The sequence below is a fragment of the Ostrinia furnacalis genome, unplaced genomic scaffold, assembly GCF_004193835.3.
Source record: "Ostrinia furnacalis isolate ACB-3 unplaced genomic scaffold, ASM419383v2 OfSCF2609, whole genome shotgun sequence".
NCBI lineage: Eukaryota > Metazoa > Arthropoda > Insecta > Lepidoptera > Crambidae > Ostrinia > Ostrinia furnacalis.
In genome coordinates, this window is record NW_021132848.1 from 708,459 (window position 1) to 727,613 (window position 19,155).

General features: G+C 33.5%; 1 protein-coding gene across 3 annotated transcripts in view; it reads left to right on the top strand.

The window, feature by feature from the left end:
* The first annotated feature begins 1,050 nt into the window (after positions 1-1,050).
* Positions 1,051-19,155, top strand: part of LOC114356027 (lachesin) — a 41,890-nt gene continuing 23,785 nt past the window's right edge. Inside the window, exons 1-3 of one of the 3 annotated variants that reach the window (XM_028309112.1) lie at positions 1,051-1,149; positions 4,139-4,416; positions 18,748-18,845. In XM_028309112.1, coding sequence (XP_028164913.1) covers positions 4,335-4,416; positions 18,748-18,845 — 180 coding nt within the window. In that variant the 5' untranslated portion in view covers positions 1,051-1,149; positions 4,139-4,334. The remainder of the gene's footprint in view (positions 1,150-4,138; positions 4,417-18,747; positions 18,846-19,155) is intronic. The other 2 variants (XM_028309111.1, XM_028309113.1) reach the window with 2 other exon arrangements.

The window sequence follows — 19,155 nt, forward strand, 5'->3', positions numbered from 1 at the left end:
ATAAAACCGACTTCAAATGCGTGAACACAAAAAAAAATAAAAATTAAAAATATTGCGTATAAAAAAGTTCATCCCCAATTTTCCACCCTTAGGGGTGAAATATTTTCTTCAAATTCGCATGAAACCACCCTTTTGATAATACCTATTCAACAAAAAAATAATCGTTCAAATTGATTTATAATCGGCGGAGATATTCCGTATAAAAAAGTTCATCCCCAATTTTCCACCCTTGGGGGTTGTTTTTTCTATTATTAAATTTAAATGGGACCACCCTTGAGGTATTACCTATACGCCGAAAAAAGATTTGTTCAAATCGGTTCATAATTGGCGGAGTTATCGCGTAACAAACATAGAAAAAAAAAACATACGGGTCGAATTGAGAACCTCCTCCTTTTTTGAAGTCGGTTGAAAAATATTAAACTATGTTCACCGCTCAAAAGTGCTAGATAAACACGCTTCTATAGCAACAAAGCACCATACTTTGATTACGAGTATTACGAGCTATTCCCATTACCGGGGCGTCTGGCAGAGTTACCGTTAGTTTGGGCGCAGTAAAATCTAATAAGCGCGCGGTCGAATGCAAGTGGCGACAATGCGCCGTTACCGCTAATACGGTTGTGGATGCCAAATACTCATTTAATTAAGCGGCGGACAGCTGCTAATTATGGTGGCATAGGATTTAACTATGTTAGTGAATTAGATTGTAAATAAATGTTAAAAATTACAAGATACGCGTACAGTGGGCAGTTTATTTATTTAAAACTTTGCTACACAAATATAAGAGATACACAAGGCGAATTTCAAGTCACATGGCATTCTCTACCAGCCAACCTTTCGAAACAGAGGTAACGCTGGCAGCACTGGGACTGACATATTTTTCACGATTTTAATTTTTTTTTCTTTTTTACCTGTTATTGTCTGGAATTGATTAGTATTTGTGGTCACACGTAAGATTAATTATCTATCGATGTTATGATGTCATTGTTATTGACATAAAAACGTGCCAATATCTCGTTTCTTATTATAATTATTAACCGATTGAGTCCCAGACGTAAATAAAATGATAAAAAGTGATATGGTTGTCTTTTCGAATCGGAGGTATTAACGCCATTCCTGTGGGAAGCTCTATTTTTCAGCATTTAAAAGTAGGTAATATTTTTTTTTAACTTTATTATTTTCTGAAATTGATTAGTTTTTGTGGTTACATATAAGAGTCTATCGATGTTATTATGTCATTGTTATTGACATAAAAACGTGCCACTATCTCGTTTCTTATTATCATTATTAATTTAAGTATTTCAAGAACTGAATTAAATGAACCATCATGAGATAGAGTCGTGGGTGGCGAACGAAAATACGATTTAATTCACGTCTAAACTAAGAAAATCTATATTTAACATCGTAGTGTATGAAGGTTATCTTTATCCTATCTTTAGAAGATAGGATAAAGATAACCTTCATTTTTTCCTATCTTCTAAAGATAGGAAAAAAATTAAATACTTATAGGTACATTTTTCACTTCAGGAAGTAACTACACGTTAGGTACTTACATATGTTATTTCACCCGAAATATTTACTCACTAAAGTATTACAGGTACATTTAAGGCTACTGTTATCTAAATATCGAATGAAAATGTCTAATAAGCGTAAACTTTATAACGAAACTAAAAACGAATGGCGAAATTAAAATTTAGTACAAGTAACCCAAGCTGGAAATATTGTTTGCACTGTTCAACGCAACGCACTTTTCGCAGACGGTGTTTTGTGTGAACTGTATAAGTGGGTTCTTATTAGGTTGTATAAAAAGGACGACCTTTCCCAGGTCATTAGCGTCCCAGAAAGCAGAAAAATAGAAGAAACCTTTCCACTGTAACGCTACACTATAGCGTCTGGTTAATGCGTAATTCGAGAAAACCTTTCTCTGGGTTATTTGACCTTAAATAGACAGTAGGACGCTCTTGATGTCAAATACAAAAGTATGTTTTTGCCGACAAAAAATTTAATGCTCCCACCTTTTTATGATCTAAAGATTTTTCTGAATACTAAAAGTTATAGTAAACATATAAAAAGTAACCTTGCACGTTTTATATTGCGCCATCTAGTCCTCTAAGCAAATCTTGCCCTAGGGTTCTAGGCAACGAGTATAATTCATACATAAATATATTTTTGTAAATTGCCTATTTGTTATTGTATTTTATGAACCGCAGTCCATCATCAGTTTAATACTCACCACTGAATTAAAACGGATAAACGCTCATTTTAAACAAACACGAGCAATGTTCAAAACCTAACCAAGTTTAAAAGCTGCAGTATGAATTTTAAACTGGAAACTACATTTGATATGAGGAGAAAGGAGAGCGTTGTGTAAACACTACGCTGCTCCATGAGTTATATTTGAAAAAAAGTGCTTCTGAAAGGATGCAGCACAGACTGAAAATAAAATATTCGTTTTATAAGAACCGTGGAGTTTGGTTCATTCAAAGCGGGAAAATATAATCATTTTTGCAATGTTTACCCCTCTGGGTACTTACATTCGTGGATGTAAAGGGTCGAGCTGATAAGAAAACCGCCGTAGGCCTCTGGCCAGACAAAGGACTTAGTTTGTTTTCGAAAATACACAAAAGGGTACCCTAAGTAAGCACACGCTCATGTAACATTACAAATTACATTGAACAATTCCGATTTATCTTCGGGTCTGAATCCATTAGCTTAATTCCATTCGGAAATAAACAGTCTAGTTTCAAAACATTGGTTTAACAAATACGTAGAAAAATCTTTAAAAACATTTGTACGAGAATTCACTACCTAAATGGAATTCAACTGAATTATTTAACAAAATTTGTTTTATATAAACGTGACTGTATAATGACCACAAATTAAATATATTTAATTCACAATTGTGATCAATTTAAATCTCATCAATATCAGCATTTAATTTTGAAATTCTACATACTGATTAAAGTAATATTTAACGAATTATTAATTGCTAATATATATTTAATATTATGTGTGAATATGTAGTAGGTACCTATAATAATAGTGCCTGCTGTGGTGATTTGATTTTTAATTCTTCTACAAAATACATGTTTCAATCACACAAACTATACATCAAATATAATAAAATACTATGTAAGCATGTCTAAATAGGTAATATAACAAAGTTATATCCGTAAAGAAAATCCTCAGGCAACAAAACCAGTACTTATATAAATATATAAAAGGAGAAACTGACTGACTTAGTGACATATCAACGCACAGCCTAAACGGCTAAACGTAGGCACTTGAAACCGAAATATTGAATCCAGACAAAACTTTAATATTAATATTATATTAAGATACAATATTTTTTATGAAGTTTCGAGGTTGAAAGAACTCAAGCAAAATTAATTTACCGCTTACATTACCGGCATTGAGTTTCTGGTAATATAATAACTTTGAAGAAGAGAAATCGTACAAAATATACACTTAAAATATAAAAACGATAGCTTTTTTACGACGGTGTTCGTTTAGATTTCATTATTTAGCGATCAATTCAATTACTTGAAACTAATTAATTTGATTCAATACAAAAATATTAACCTTTTATCATTTTTAGGCATAAATTATTTTCTTTTGAATTTTCTTGGCATTTCTTGTTAAGTGTGGTGTTTGAAAGAAGATTTTAATTATTAATTTTACAAGTAATTTATCTAAAAATTAATTTTATAATGTTTAAGTGGATGATAAGTTTCTGACGAGTTTTAATTATGTTTCATAGGATCGAACAAAACTTTTACTGTACAAAAGCTTAGAAGCGTATAATGAAGAAATTTTGTAAAAATAGTATTCTACACTCCTTGTCCGTAGTAGGAATATTCGTATATTTTAATAATTTAACAAAGATTTCCATAAATTAATGCTTATGAACAAAACAATACAAAGCCAAAAAAGACAACAATCAGTAAAATGAGTATATTATTATATCACAAATAAACTAAAATAAAAGTTATCGTACCTACCTTACGCCGAAAACAGATTGCAAAGCAGGACCCTTTAAAAATAAATCATGCATTTAAATAAACACCAATCAATTTAATTCGTAAATCATCAGAACAAACAAATTGGGAATGAGAGCGCTAATAAATTAAATGTCCCACAGATGTGAGCGCATGTGCATGGACGAAGTTCGGTGCGAGCGAAAGCCCGCGAGTCTTCAGTCGCACCGCGGTGCTCCTACGGGCCGATCGTAGCGCGTCTACGCCGCTACGGGCTACGAACTTCACGAGCGGCTACGAGACTACGATACAATGCCACAAACACAGTGAACTTTCTCCTGACACTGCGATGTGACTTGAATGATGTTGTTGGCGAAACTTTTGTTCTATGTACACTTCGGACTTGTCTTCCATGTTGTGATTTGTTTTAAGGACTCTGTCGGTAAGTTTCGTCTGATAACGTTAGACGTCAATTCCTTAGGTGCTTGACGAAGTTTTACGATGCCAGTCTTGATTATTTCGGCTGTTTTATTCAATTGTTCTTTGTTTTTTCTTTTGTTTTGTAAACCTCTTGTTGGTTGATATTGTTGATTCATTTTTTCATTCTCAATAGGTCTTTGAAAACAAAGAATAGATCTTTCATTATAAAGAGTTTGTAATGCAAATTTAAATCACAAATGTAATTTCACAAACCGCCAGTTTTGCCTTCCATCATGCTCTTCAAACTTTTACTTTGAATATTTAATCCTCGCTCAAAATTTCGTTAATTATCACAAAAATAATGAACTTTGCAAAGATTATAAACTCCCGAACTAGTAATTGAATGTGAACCTCTTGGGTATGAACCCGGGCAAGTTTTAAGGTTACTTTTTACAATACTAATTAACTGTGAGTTGGATTTTGGAGTTAAGTCTATCTATCTAATCTAACTTCCAGTTAATTAGTATTGAAATAGATTAATTCCTTTGTGTTCAACCAACGGAACGAATAAATATTTTCTAATTAACGAAATTTTACGTAACTTCCTAGTTCCTGTTTTAAAGAACACTTTTTTGTGTGCGTTTTTTTTTTATGGATTACAATATTCAGATGCCTGTGTTGTTATTTTATTTCTTGGATATTGAAGCCATCAAGTCACATCGAATTTACTTTATAAAAACTATACCCGTATGTTCAAATATTTATAAGTATTAGAAGATTTTTCACTTATTATATGACATTAAGATTAATTTAACAATTTTATCAATAACTTAGGTTCGGTTGCATCACCTAACTTTGACCGTAACTATAACCGATGTTTTTATATGGAGTTTGACAGACTTTCGACGTTCGTTAAAGTTAAATCAATATGGTACAACCCAGCCTTAATGTAAGTAGATTTTAATTTTTATATCGTATCAAGTAACGTGTCGTAAAAAATACTTCATATTTTAACTGAAATAAAAATTGTATAAGGTAAGAAGTGTGTGATATTTCAACTTGTTATTATAGCGAGATCTTTTAAGCTGCTTACGGACAGCCGTCGACGGCGTCCAAAGGCTAAGCATTGTTAGAAGTAAATGATATATTTCTAAAGAAAAATGTATTTCGCAAAAATCACGCGACAGTATTGCTGCTGAGTTTATTCTACTATTTAACACATCATTACCAATATTAGCACATGATGTCGTACCCTGCGTGTCCAAACAACTGCACGCAGGAAGATTTAATGAAGGCTACTGACAACGCCATTCTTGTGGCGGAGTTTTAGGCAGACGCTATGTAGGTTTGTTGTCGACACGACAAGAAGATTACCAATATAATAATTTTACTTTTAAATATTTTTATTTAAAAGATTACCAATAACCTTCTTTGCATATGTTATTCGTATCGTGGCTATCAGGCTAATATCTCTATGACTTTGACATAATATCTGTTGTAAAAGTGCATTTTTTTTTTGTTTAAAGTCCCTTTCGCCATTTATACTGGATATTAAAGTATCTAAAACCAATAAATCATTATTTGTATAAGTACAGTAAGTACGTAGAACCAGTTTCGAGACAAAATATGGAAAAATTCTAATCTTTTAAAATTACTACATATTCTTTTGAAATATAAGAATTCAAAAGTTCTGAAAAAGAATTAAACCAACAAAAAAATTATCAGGTTGTCATTTATTTCACACAATAGATATTTTCCGATAATTTTAGGCCGCATTTACATTTCTATGTAATTATACGAAATGATGGATTAAATTCATTTCTGATGACAAGTAATTATTATTGCTTTCATAGCTTTCTTTAAATTGAATTGTTTGTTTTGAACTAGCTTTATCACGCGTCTGTATCTGCGAATATAATATAACAAAAACATTCTTCAAGTAACTACATTAAAAACTAGCTATGTCCGCGGCTTCACCCGTGTCAAGTTCGTTCTGTCACAGAAACTACATTTTTCAGGTTAAGCCATATTAGTTTCTGAATGACACTCAGAAAATAATTATGGATTTCTATTGGTAAAAGAATTTACAGAGATTACCCCCTACAACCCCACAAACTTTACCTCTTTATAGGTATAATACAGATTAGTATAGATATTTTTTTTAAAAGCTAAGCATAGCACGAAAAGGGTTTTACAAATGGCGGACTTAACGTTGGTAGGTTGGTCGAGCAAAGAAAGTTAAGTCACGAGAGTAGTTTGTATTGGGAAGCATCCCCACACAAAATTTCATCCCCTATTTCACCCCTGTTAAGATTTAAAAGGTCTACGTAGAGTCTATTTGGTTCTGTGGCTTAGGCGTGAAAACGTAGTGTTACGGACAAACGAGATTGGCGAAAAGGGTGAATAGTAGATTCATGTAGAAGTTTCAAAATAAAAAACATAGTAGGTAAATGACGACACAATTTTTTAAACTATGAGACGTTTACAAAGCTATGATAAATCTAAAAGGCTACAAGTAATTCCAGTTACAGTTTTGGCGTGACATTTTGAAACATCTGTAATAACGTACAAGAAAAACATGCTTTTTGTAGTTTAAATATTTCAAGTAAAAATTTTCTTCGCCCTTTATTTTGTTATCCATGTTAATTCAAAGTATTTACTTCGTAGAGTATTTGAAAAAGTGCTCAAACGTCCCGTCTCATTACCGAGACGGTGTCTCGCTTCGCCACTCTGAGATGCTTTTGAGACTTAACTTGAGCGCAACATGTTGGAAGAATGCTTGTTTGAAGTATGTAGTCTTTTGAGACTGTTGGATTTTATATTTTAAAACATTAAGTTGTTTAAAATGTTAAGACTTTATATTTTCACTAACAAGAATGTAGGTAGACTTGCTTATATGACAAACATTATAAAGTTCCAAAAGCACAATACAAATCATCAGATTCATTTTGCATTTTATTTTTCATTTGTTTAAGAAATCTTATACTTATTAAAATATTAAGTTAACCTACTGAGAGCCGAGGAAAATCTAAATTAATTTATACAACCAATCATGATGACATAATACCTAATTAAGATTGTGTAAAATTATTTTAGTAGGTAGCTGAATGACATGTTCTTAGTCGCCAAAATGATGATGTATGAAAGACTAAAAGATTGTTAGAATTATGTTTCCAATCATTTGAAGTGAAGCTATTCAAACCTATCCCGTAACGTTAACGTTCAGTAATTAATTAATTACCAAAACCTTCGTAATAATAAAATTAGTAACGTAATTATGAAACAATAACATTGCAAAAGAGTGCTTAACTTATTAAACTTCACTCCTACACGTGTAAATAAATGTAAACATCTTAAGAACAAAAGGTTGAGACTTAGGCCCGCTTTTGAATAATACTTTGGTTCGAACTAAAATTCCATTCAGACTGAAACATAAATTAACAAAAGTAAATTAACGATTCTGAAATAATATACCTATTGAGTTGTGTATTTAGGCTCTAAATTATTTCGTTTACAAAAAATAAATTCCAACTGTAATTATTATGTATTACCGAGGCAGAAAATAAAGTACTACAAAATACGTAGAGTAGCTTCCGGCAATGAAATTTCTTAGAATCGGGTAGTAGTAGCTTGAGAGATTTACTCCTGCTTACATTAACTACAGGCTGTGCTACAAGTTGCAACTTCGTATGAACTGTTGAAATACATTTCAGAATCATGTTGCAGTTAAGAGACTGCGAATTAGGTAACAGAAATCTTATTAAGTAAAAATTTTATCACAGTTTTTCCAAATGATTTTTAGCGCTGTGTAGTCCGAATTAAGTCACAGACTAACGCATTTGAAAAAACTGTGATAATTACTTGTTATTTTACTAACAACCCGAAAATATATTTTGTGTAATCTTCATTAAGCTTCCAAAATCTCACATATAATCTGAACTCTGAAACGTACTAATTGTGCCGACGAGTTTCGCAAAACGTCTCGCGATTCCTGTCACACACACACCCGATTAAGATAAGCCGCTCAGTAGGTAAGTGGAAACAAAGCCGGCACAATTAAGCACTAACAAGAGCAAAGTACAAGCTTAATTATCAAAAGACAAAGTACTTAATTACTGTACGGCGCGTAACATAACGCCCATTACGTGCATACGAGGGCGAAGTTTCGTCAAAAGCTTGCAATCTTACGCTTTGAGACTGACAATCTTGGATTGTCTTTGTTTATCTATTCTCTATCACTCTAAGTACATACGGCAGTATGCGTGGGGGCAAATGTATTAGTGGAATAAGCACAAAATCATAAACTTAATAGTCAATTATTTATATGAATTATTCATACAGAGAACATTTACTATTCACATTTATTTAACTAAGTTATTCCATTTCTAGTCATAGGTCACAATAATGCTAGTTAGAGTTATGATGGTAACTACTACGTAGGTAAACATATTAATTTAGTTGTTGGAAGGAACTTAGGAACGCAAAGATGTTTCCGATAGTCATTGATATAAAGTAATTTTAATCCAGGAACTATTTTTCATTCCCAAATACACTTGGAAAAAAGATAAACAGGCTTAGTGGGCAGTGACCTTTGAATGGCTACATTTCATTCCGAAAAGGTTCAGTCGAATCTACTTTTGTTTATTTAGAGAAATGTAATCATTTAGATTACATTCCCGTCTCTCATCTTTCTTTATGTGTAGGTATTGCATACGAGTATCTACTACTACACCCACCTAAATAGTTTCTAAAACATTTTTAAATAACATACAATAGCAGACTTATTTGCCTCAGTGTCAACGTTAATTCATTTTCTTATTTAAAAGTTTATTTTTCTTATTTGTTGACGTAAAGCTACAATCTAAGGAATCATAAAAATACCTTACCTCAATCCTGCTTATCAAGTGGTGATAGCGTAACGTGAAATATTCCTAAAGCCACATATAGGGCCTGTGAACTCACCTTGAAAGGTCACATTAGCATGCTATGGCGTGTTCACTTTGCAATCGTAAATATCTATTATTCAGCTTTCAGAATAAATCCAACGTTATCAAAGCAATTTCCTCCGTTTACCTTCATCTATCTAGAAGTTAACCACAAACTCTGTAGCAATTTCGGATTAAATCTAGGGATTGTAAAATTTTAGCCTTGGCATCTTGGGTATTTATGCTTCGGTGCGAGATATCGTAGTTCACAGGTGCGTAAGTCCACGACGAATTCGTGTATTCAAATTTACGGTTGATAGGACATCAGACTATACATTTTTGATGAAAAATAACACCTATTACAAGGACATAAAATGCCACAATATTTACGTTGGTGTGCTGTACATGTCTATGGTTTTGAAAATTTAGCAAATATTTTAATATAGCAGACTTTAGAATATGGAGTTTCTAAAAGAACTGCTTCATTTTCTTGTCGTATCGACAACAAACGTGCACAGTGTCTGTCCAAAACTCCATTACAAGAGTGAATTAATTAAAAGAACTGCTGAAGTCTTTTATACAAAAATTTTAGTCTTTATCTTCACTTGTCGATTACTTTAGTTTAATTCTTCTTGAGTCACGGGTTTTTTTCCTTCGGAGTAATAAATACCTACTACAACTTTGTGATTATTCCATGAAAATGAAATAATTCGGCTATTCAAATCTACCAAGAAAATTGATAAACTAGAACAGTACCTAACACCTTAAACAGTTTTTTTTTTCTATTCTCGTTCACTTAGTACACGAATACAGAATACGAAACGTAATCTTTTCTCACTAACATAACGCTCATAAGTCAGCATTCTGTTCATCATACGTTTCATTATACCAGCTATTTCCTCCCAAAATCACTTGGCAGATCTCGCTCGGGGGAGTACAAAATGGACCTGTGTTTGCTACATAATCCACCTGCATATTTGATCTCATTCCACTGCTCTATCTGGCGTGCCACTAGGGTCTTGGCTTCATGTATTCGTTAAATGTAACAGGTACCCAGGTTTGCTAACTTTTGCAGCTCGGATTTTAGGGTTTTCTCACATTTCAGATAGATACCTACTTATAATATTTTAAATACTCATAATTTTATAGATACCTACTCGCTGTCACTCTGCTGCGAGCACTGAATCTAGAATTCAGTAATAGTAAAAAGTATACGTGTACTATGTACTTATTTTACTCCCCGTGATATAAAAACCCACGTACTATTTAAATGCTCTTAGATCTATTTTCTACTTACCTAATTTTTCATCATGGCCCACTTAGATGTAATAAAATGTGTGGTTCCTTAAATCATTGTTACTTTTATCGAAATCATATTTCAATGTTAAGATAAAAGGAGATATAATTAACTTTAAAAAAAAATAAAACCGACTTCAAATGCGTGAACACAAAAAAAAACTAAAAATTAAAAATATTGCGTATAAAAAAGTTCATCCCCAATTTTCCACCCTTGTGGGTGAAATGTTTTCTTCAAATTCGCATGAAACCACCCTTTTGATAATACCTATTCAACAAAAAAATAATCGTTCAAATTGATTTATAATCGGCGGAGATATTGCGTATAAAAAAGTTCATCCCCAATTTTCCACCCTTGGGGGTTGTTTTTTCTATTATTAAATTTAAATGGGACCACCCTTGAGGTATTACCTATACGCCGAAAAAAGATTTGTTCAAATCGGTTCATAATTGGCGGAGTTATCGCGTAACAAACATAGAAAAAAAAAACATACGGGTCGAATTGAGAACCTCCTCCTTTTTTGAAGTCGGTTGATAAATCTAATCAATATGAAATAATACGTACCTAATAAATAATGCGCTTCAGACACAATTTTTCGGCAACAAACGAAATACTAAACAACAACGCACAGGTCCCAACTTTTTCATCTAATAAACAAAACAAAAGAGAATAAGATATTATTAATAATTATACAATAATTGGTTTGAAGGCTCTCCGCGTTCGGTCACGTCGCCCAAACTTCCGTCCAGCCATTAAATTAAGAGCAACTAAACTTCATTTATCTCGGCTTGTTACTTCTCGGACGATAAGGTTGGGAAACACGGCGAACTTCCAACTTAGGAAAGTTGTCGAATCACGACGATCGCTAGAAAATTTGTTACTTAAATATTATTTAAAATAATCTCCGAGTCAGCCCTTATCGAAGAAAGTTCCTCGGCTGTTTTAGCTATTACACCGATAGCGATTTAACGGCAATATTGAAGGTTTGCACCTAATTTGAGAGCTGTGATGGGACGATTAAGACCGCTTGTTACGGTCTTATCGGATTGTTTTTGTCCGTCCCTCAAGTTTTGTACAACTTAAGATACAGCTTGTTGTGTTTTAAATGGAACGAGATCTTTTCAAGAGTAGAATAGATACAATTGATACTTTGAAGCATTAACTGATCATTAGTTGGCTATTTTGAAGTAAACAATTGAAGATCTAAAACATGGCTTACAGCTTCGTTTAGATACGGATTCTAGAATAACAAACACTACAATAATTACCATCATAATAAGCCAAAAGCCTTTATGTGAGCAATGTAGCTTTTTGTTCGACGTTCCTGTTCAATACATAACCGAAAACTAAGTCAAACATTGACGTATGTAACTACACAAACTAACGTCATATTTCAGCAGGTATTGCTGAAGGTAAATTGCATTCTAAAGATCCAAAGTCAATGTATCGGGAAATTATTCCTGCAAAAGTTTATGCTGTTCTCTCGAAACTGTGATGTTTTCAGCAGATTTGTTTAATTTATTGATGCAAAGTTCCTCAATAAGCCTTTTCAAACAGTCTCTTTTTGTTTTATTCGTATAAGTCAGTTTATAGTTAGAAATATAGGCAGTAAGGTGGATAAGGTGATATGTCACATCAATTTCTTGTGTTTTGCTTCAACAGCGTCTCTAAATTTATTCTTATTTCCTTAATGAGATAGTCCAAAACTTTTGCCATGCTCTACCATTAACCTTATTGTTCTATTAAACGTTACCACGGAAACTTTTGATAGAAGTTATCAGTCGAAATTATACCCCGTATCTAGGTCGGTGTGTGCCCTTAATTTGCAGAAATATCATTGATCGTAAGGGGTATTTAAAGTGGAGTAAACTTCTTACAATGGTCACAGGCTAAGATGAAAGGCTAGGTACTTCATTTTCCGATAGTTAATCAATTCCGGGTTAAGACTATTAAGACCTCAAATTTTGCGACTCTCCCATCTAGGTACGTACGTTGAATAGGTATCAAATTATTTGACATACCTACTCGTAGTTGCCGTAAGTAGCGATAATTCTTTCATTTCTGCATGGAAGTCGGTTGGTCAAGTTTTTACTTGACGTCTAGTAAACTGATACATTTTGTATTTGTGTCATGATACCTATGAAATAAGAACAATGTAGCAATACGTTTTAAGTACGTACAAAAACACTATCTTAAGAAATCACTTACCACAGTAGGCTAGCAGTATTGGCTGTACCTTTTGGGCACTGCGTTGGCCAGGGTAGCGTGACAAGCCCCGTTTGGAGCCAGGGGAAGCCTACGCGATACGCAAATATAGTTCAGTGGCGCAAGTCAGCGTCTGAAAGCGTTGTCTTGTTCTCGACACAAAACGAAAATATTTTGCCTGTCGATGGAAATTTATGGTGCTAAATAAAAATACGTTAACCGTAGGCGATGTATCAAGAAAATTAAGATTAAGTGACACATTGATGGCCGATTTTGCGTAGTGAGTGAGAACTTAACAGGGGAAAAGAGCAATTTGTTTATATTACTAATTTTGATATTTTGTTTTTGTTTTTTACTTTCTATAACGAGCTTTACTTGGTTTGAGAATATTTAGAGCTTTGTGACTTTGTGTAAAATGATGTAATTAAGGAAAATATTTTTTTGTAAAAGTTAAAATATATGAATTCAGAAATCTTCTGTAAATAAAACTATTATCAAACAAAATTACCTAATTACACTGTAACTTTTATTTATTTTTCACTCCAGTCTCTTCTGAGTTGCAGTCAAGATAGGGATACCAACAATCATAACTTTTCAATGTTACAATCACATATTCGGCCACGCTTTATGTTTGTGGAAACGTAATTTCCATAGAGTAAACTATCCGTGCACAAAATGTTTGAATAATGGTGATTAAAACGTTTTTAGACAATTATTTACATCGATTAAAATTAGACAGGCAAATGCATGCAAAAGTGCGATTAGTTGGAGTTATTGTGCTGCCGAGTTTAAGGTCCTGATAATAAATTCACCTGGAGCTAATTATTTTATGAATAAACCCCACAGTTTGGCAAGGAATCTGCATAAAACGTTTTCGTTCTAGCCAGCCAAGTCTGACAGTTTTCGCAAAGTACCTTCTTCATCTGTGCCGTCTGAGAATAAACTCCATCTGCGAATTAAAATGGTGGTTCTAAAATGGTTTTATCTGGAATCTTTCGGTCCAAGTATACCAGAAATGTTTGAATCATATTGGTTGGAAAAAGTAAAGTTTATAAAAGAAAATTAGGACTTCATTCAAAGGGAAAAGATTTTAATAGTATTGTACGCATATTTTCTTCAAATTTTCATAATTGGTTGTGAAAATTCTAAAAAATCATCAAGGATTGCCTCTTCTCATACTAAGGCTGGGTTGCACCATCTTACTTTAACTTTGACAAACATCATAAATCTGTCAAATTCCATACAAAAAACGCCGGATAACGTTATAGTTACGGTCAAAGTTAGGTGGTGCAACTCAGCCTTAAAAGCAAAAAAATATGCAGAGTTCCATTTCTTTGTGAACTTTACGTAATTCCACTTAAATAATGTATAAGGTATTCGTATTAGAAACAAAAGACGAATTAGACTTAGGCTGGGTTGCACCATCTTACTTTGACTTTAACAAACGCCAAAAGTCGGTCAAACTGCATACAAAAAGCACCGGTTATCGTTATAGCTACCGTTAAACACTCACATTTAAAATTGTCACCCAATTATTTTAATAAGCTTACTAATATCAAATCATATAAGTAAATAATAAAGTTCCTGACAGTAAAATGTTCATAACCTACCTATGCACTGATTCTTTCCCAAAGACAACGTCATAAGTTGGACGCTTCCGTCATTTATTATTATGATACATTAGACTTTTGCGAGGTTGTAAACGTTGGCTCTATCGCTCGGCAACGATACAAACATTTCGTTTATTGCTAACTGTGGCCTACTTACTATTAAAGACTAACGACAACAAATTCGATTTACCACTAAAAGAATCTATCGTGTTACCTTTGGGAAATTTCCTAGGTTGACCCTGGATGTCCTCACAAACATTACTATGAGGTCTCACAGTGCGCGTGGACGCACAGGGACACACATGAACCAATCACAGAGCTCTATTCAACGCTGTACGTTCGATTTGCTGCTTCACTTAAGCAAGTATCGTTTGTGAATACTGGCGTAAATCTATGAGAGACTAGGCATAATTAAAGATTCTTGAACATCTTCTAATGCTTCCAAAATAGAAAATAATCAATTTAAAAAGTAATAACGTTGTAAGTTTATAGGAAGCGGATAAAAACAATCTTCTCGGAAGATTCACTAATCTTTCTGGTTCTATTGAATAATTTAATTAACATGAATAGACACTTTCAGGCTTGCCACAACAACCAAGTTATAATTACACAATAATTTAGAAAGATCTGTGTAGTCAATTACCTACTCATTTGTTACGAGAAAGTTAAATTAGAGGGAACAATTCATTATCAGAGGAACCTAAATAGCCAGTATTTTAGCTCTCTTCTATTTGTTAAGGATACCCTTGAACCTTTAGGTTCTGCTAGGTAAGTAATTAACTTTTCAAAATCTAAACACCCAGGAAAATGTAGTAGGTACAGGGTTGTCAAATTGCTTTTAAAAATAAAGTGATGCGAGTAAGAAGGATCTACGTTAAAAATATCTGTGATAAAATGATAGCATAGGCCCTAGATCAAGACAAGCTTTAAAGGGTTCGCTGATATATTATAGAAAAGCAAACACACTGTGAGCCGAATTTATCTTCTGGGAAATGGTAAACCTATACACCTACTGTCTGGTGGAAGGTCGCCTAGAAACAACCTGATCTAAGAGTGTTACCGAATAAGTAACATGATTCCGCAATTTCAGAGGAAAAGGACAAACTTTTTACATACGTAGAGAAGTTATTCTAAATAATAGATCTTTTATGCAAATTGATAGTGGGTCCAGTTGCTGGAAGAGAAAATATTAAAAAAAAATGGTGATGGACACGGTTCCAGTTAAAAAAGATCAGTCGCTTAAAATATTTTTTTTATCAAATAGTGAAAGCTCACAACATAAAACTAAAGATGTCAGTCTTAGCATCCCCCTACGGGGATATCAGAAGTTTTTTTTAGACCTGTAAATACTAAGACCATAAAAATAACGAAAACCATAGCGATTATTCTCCTCACCCATCATGCTCTTAGCGAAATTATCAAATTATTTGGTCCAATTCAATACAAAGACACAACAAATTAATAACTATCGCATTGAATACCAATAAACAACTCTACAAAGTTCTGGTACCAATTCGTCCATCCATAACAATCTAAATTCCCAATCTAGTACTTTAAACAGCTAGGTAGTTATACTATCAGTTTCCCCAAACTGCTGGCGAATTCGCGGGGATCAGATATTTCAAACGCTTTGGATTAACTGGAAATTTACCGGAATACGCGGTCATATTTCTTGCCTCTTAATTAATATTTAATCGTGGTTTTGGTTGATATTGTTTGTAAAGATCATTGTGTAGTTAGTTGAAACGTAACACTGTGGCATTTTATGTATTTAGTTGTAGTAAGTGTCATATTGGAAAAATATTGTATCGCGAATCAAGAATAATTTATTTGCATTGAGTAAGGTATCCATGGCATCTTCATTTAGAATCTTAGGTACCTAATTGTATAATAGTTCCACATATTTAGCCACATCATCACTATAATATGCATAAATTATGAACACAGCTGAAATAAATGATGCTATGATATGCTGTCGACTATAAATTTTTCGGCAAAAAAGCAATCGTATTAATTCCCCAGCTCACATAAAAAGATTATGTCCGCAGTGGCTCGAAGTACTGACATAAAACATTAAAAACTTTCTTTTAACGTTCGAAGGAGGCACATTCAAGCATAAATCCTCTCTGGAGGTTCACGCCGCTACTTCAACCCGCAAAACGATAAAGATCATTCTTTGAAGCCTGATATTAAAACAATTCTCCCATACATTTTTATGATTGTTAAGCAAATATATTTAAATTTCCTACCTTATTGGAACTGCTAAATGAACTATTCATCCACCTCATATAAACTAGAGACAAAAAATGAAAAATCAAAAAGGAAATCAAATTTTTTTTATCATTTGGGAGTCTTAAAATTGATTTATTATATATATTTCTGTATATCAACCTGAGGTGGAATTGTGTAAAGTAATCGTAATCATTTGACAGTTCATAACGTACGATTATTCTGTCAAACGCTTTGTTTAACTGACTTAATCGTACGTTATGAACTGTCAAATGATTACGATTGCTTTACACAATTCCACCTCAGATTTATTTTAAGAGTAAGATTCCTATTCTGTGAGGATAAAAATATAATATTTCCATCAATTTATCTGAACCGTTATGTAATATTAAACTTACTTTTGTTCTTGAGAACCTTTTAGTTTCTTTTCTGCCCAATCGTATAAGTAAAATCGCAAAACTGTTACGGTCATAAAAGTTGCCTAACATTTTATTGGCGATCAATACCGTTATCTATTGTTTATTTTGTTTAATCTGTATTCCTTTTTTTAGCAATCCAACTTCGACTTTATCTTCACCTACTTAAGCTGGGTTTTCATTCGGTACCGTTAAGTGTACACATGCACCATTTGATTACATTATGCGACAGTAAAATTTCAGTGCCAAGTGGAGGGCAGAACAGGAAAGGCTACTAAACGTTGGCCTTTATTACACCTTAGTATATTGACTGTTGCGAGTAAACAGGGAGAAAAAAACGTTCATTATCGGCTCAGCAAATAAAACAAGATAGCTCCCTTGGGATCGTTCGGTTGGATATTGCGACCCGCAAGCAAATTTGCGCTAGGCACAATAAATGCTTAGATGTACGTGTGAACATGCGGTTTCGGGCGGTTACTTTTGGGGCGCATTAGACCCGGATATAAAAGCTCAGTCCTGAAATTGATATCTTAGCAAGTAACTCGCTCAATCAGTCTTGTACGTCGTAACTGATGGGATCCACTCAACACGAGAAAAAGATTTTCAGCGTCTCATACATTGAGGAGTAGCTAGTTGGAGGCTAATGTTTTTCAATACTTGTTTCGGCGAATAACAAATCAAAGCATTTCACATACATCGCATGTAATCTATATAATTTAAAATCATATTTTTTTAAATTGGTTCAATGAAGTATGTTGTAGTTACATTACAGCTCAGTAGCATCGCATCAACGATTAAACTGAACGTAAATATTTCTCCAGCTGGTAATTAGCCTGTATACATTGCGAGCTGTTTGTTATTACTGTCACTAGCGAACTAGTTCGTCTATGTAACTAACACCCGTATTCACAAACGATGCTTGCTTAAGTGAAGCAGCAAATCGAACGCACAATGTTGAATAGAGCTCTGTGATTGGTTCGTGTGTCACCCTATTCGTTCACGCGCGCTGTGAGACCTCATAGTAATATTTGTGAATACGGGCGTAAATGCTTACTTTATTTTTAAGCCCCACAGTGCTTTTGATTTGTGAACCAATAAATAAATAGGTTATCAACCTTGTAAAATATGTCGGAATAGAAGTTCCAACATGTTGAAATAAAAGACATATTTCAATTTATCTTTGATGCATTTTATTACGTCGTCACAAAATATCTTAATCGTCGTAAACATGTAACAACCTAAAAATACCTTTTAAGACATATTCAAATATTTACGTCTGAATTCTGATGAAACTTAAGTCAATCAAATGATAATAAAATCGCGTGATATCTACTTACCCACCTAGGTATACTTACTTACGCCCGTATTCACAAACGATGCGTGCTTAAATGAAGCAGCAAATCGAACGCACAGCGTTGAATAGAGCTCTGTGATTGGTTCTTGTGTCACCCTGTGCGTCCACGCGCACTCTTAGATCTCATAGTAATGTTTGTGAACACGGGCGTTAGTCTTGTGAATTTTTCTTTTGAATTTGCAATCAAAAATATTGTCAAACTTTTCAATAAAACAAAAGAAAGTCTCTTTGTTTGTCACCCAAACGTGTAATGCGGTTGATTGAAAATAACCCTTCAAATGAAGACCATCCAAAAATAAACCCTGTCATTGTTACAGAAGTTCCCCGCTTTGAAGACAGCCTGAACAACTTGACCGTGTCATTGGGAAGAGAGGCGGTATTCACTTGTGTCGTCAATGACCTCGGCTCGTACAGGGTTAGTATTGACTAGTGTTGTGGCATCGCTTCCGATGTTGTTATCGATGTAGATGAATTTAAAATAAAATGTGCTAGCACTCCTATTTTGTCACTAGAGTCAACTTAAAGGATACGAGTCTTAAGTAAAATATTTAATCTTGTGCAAAATGCATATTGATGATGATTATCGATGTAATTAAAAATATGATTTTCTATTATGTATAACATACTTTTTACATAGGAAAAAATATGAAAGTGTCCAGCCTAATCTGATTTACACACAAAGCATGTGAATTGCATATTTGGGACTTTTGGAAAATAATCAGCTA